This window comes from Antrostomus carolinensis, unplaced genomic scaffold (assembly GCF_000700745.2).
Source record: "Antrostomus carolinensis isolate BGI_N321 unplaced genomic scaffold, ASM70074v2 scaffold12636, whole genome shotgun sequence".
NCBI classification, from domain to species: Eukaryota; Metazoa; Chordata; class Aves; order Caprimulgiformes; family Caprimulgidae; genus Antrostomus; species Antrostomus carolinensis.
The window spans coordinates 8839-9670 of NW_010321261.1; the positions used below are offsets into that span (position 1 = coordinate 8839).

Here is an 832-nt window from a genome sequence, read left to right on the forward strand (position 1 = left end):
AATGACTTCCCCGGTGGTGCCCAGAACTCTTTGGGGATCTCCATAGCTTGCCACAGAGCCTCTTCTTTCTCTCTTATAACATCCTTGCTGTGGCTGCGGCTTTTGTGCATTTCTTTCAGCTCCTTCAAGGCTAGCTTGGCCGCTTCTTGTCTCTGCTTGGTCATCTTCAAGCGTTCCTTCTGCAGCTCCTCAAAAGTTGCTTTGTTGTCTGATAGTTCCAGGAGTTTTCGGAGCGCCTTTGTTTCCCAGGGGTATCGTACTTCACACTCCAGCTTAAGGTAGTCTTCATATTGCAGATGTTTCAGGGCTTCTCTGGACTTGACTCCCAGTATCTCTGACAGTTTGGGGAGCCAGTAGCCATAATCCAGCCCTTCCTTCTCACATGCTTCTGCCAGTAGTTTTTTAGCAAGAAGTGCCTTTTCATCATCTTCTAGTGTCTCCTCCTGCGAACCCATGGCTGTGGAAGGAGAAAGCAGACTTTAGATTAGATATTAGGAAGAAGTTCTTCACCGTGAGGGTGGTCAGACACTGGAACAGGTTGCCCAAGGAAGTTGTGGCTGCTCCTCCCTGGAAGTGTTTGTGGCCAGGCTGGATGAGGCTTTGAGCAACCTGGTCTAGTGGAAGGTGTCCCTGCTGCTGGCAGGGGGGTTGGAACTGGATGAGCTTGAAGGTCCCTTCCCACCCAAACCATTCTGTGATTCTATGATTTGCAGGTTCAACCCCGAAGCTGAGTGTGTATCCTGGAGATAACACACACACTCTGACTTGGCCACTCAACCTGCCATGGTCACAGAATCCTATACTGGTGGGGTGGGAAGGGACCTCAGGAGAT

General features: G+C 50.4%; 1 protein-coding gene across 1 annotated transcript in view; it reads right to left on the reverse strand.

Annotated features, from left to right (window-relative positions):
* Positions 1–455, reverse strand: part of LOC104526427 (interferon-induced very large GTPase 1-like) — a 7291-nt gene extending 6836 nt beyond the window's left edge. Inside the window, 2 exon segments of the mRNA XM_010169873.1 lie at positions 1–2; positions 4–455. The exon segment at positions 1–2 is cut by the window's left edge and continues 6836 nt beyond it. Coding sequence (XP_010168175.1) covers positions 1–2; positions 4–455 — 454 coding nt within the window.
* Between the last annotated feature and the right edge of the window lie 377 nt (positions 456–832).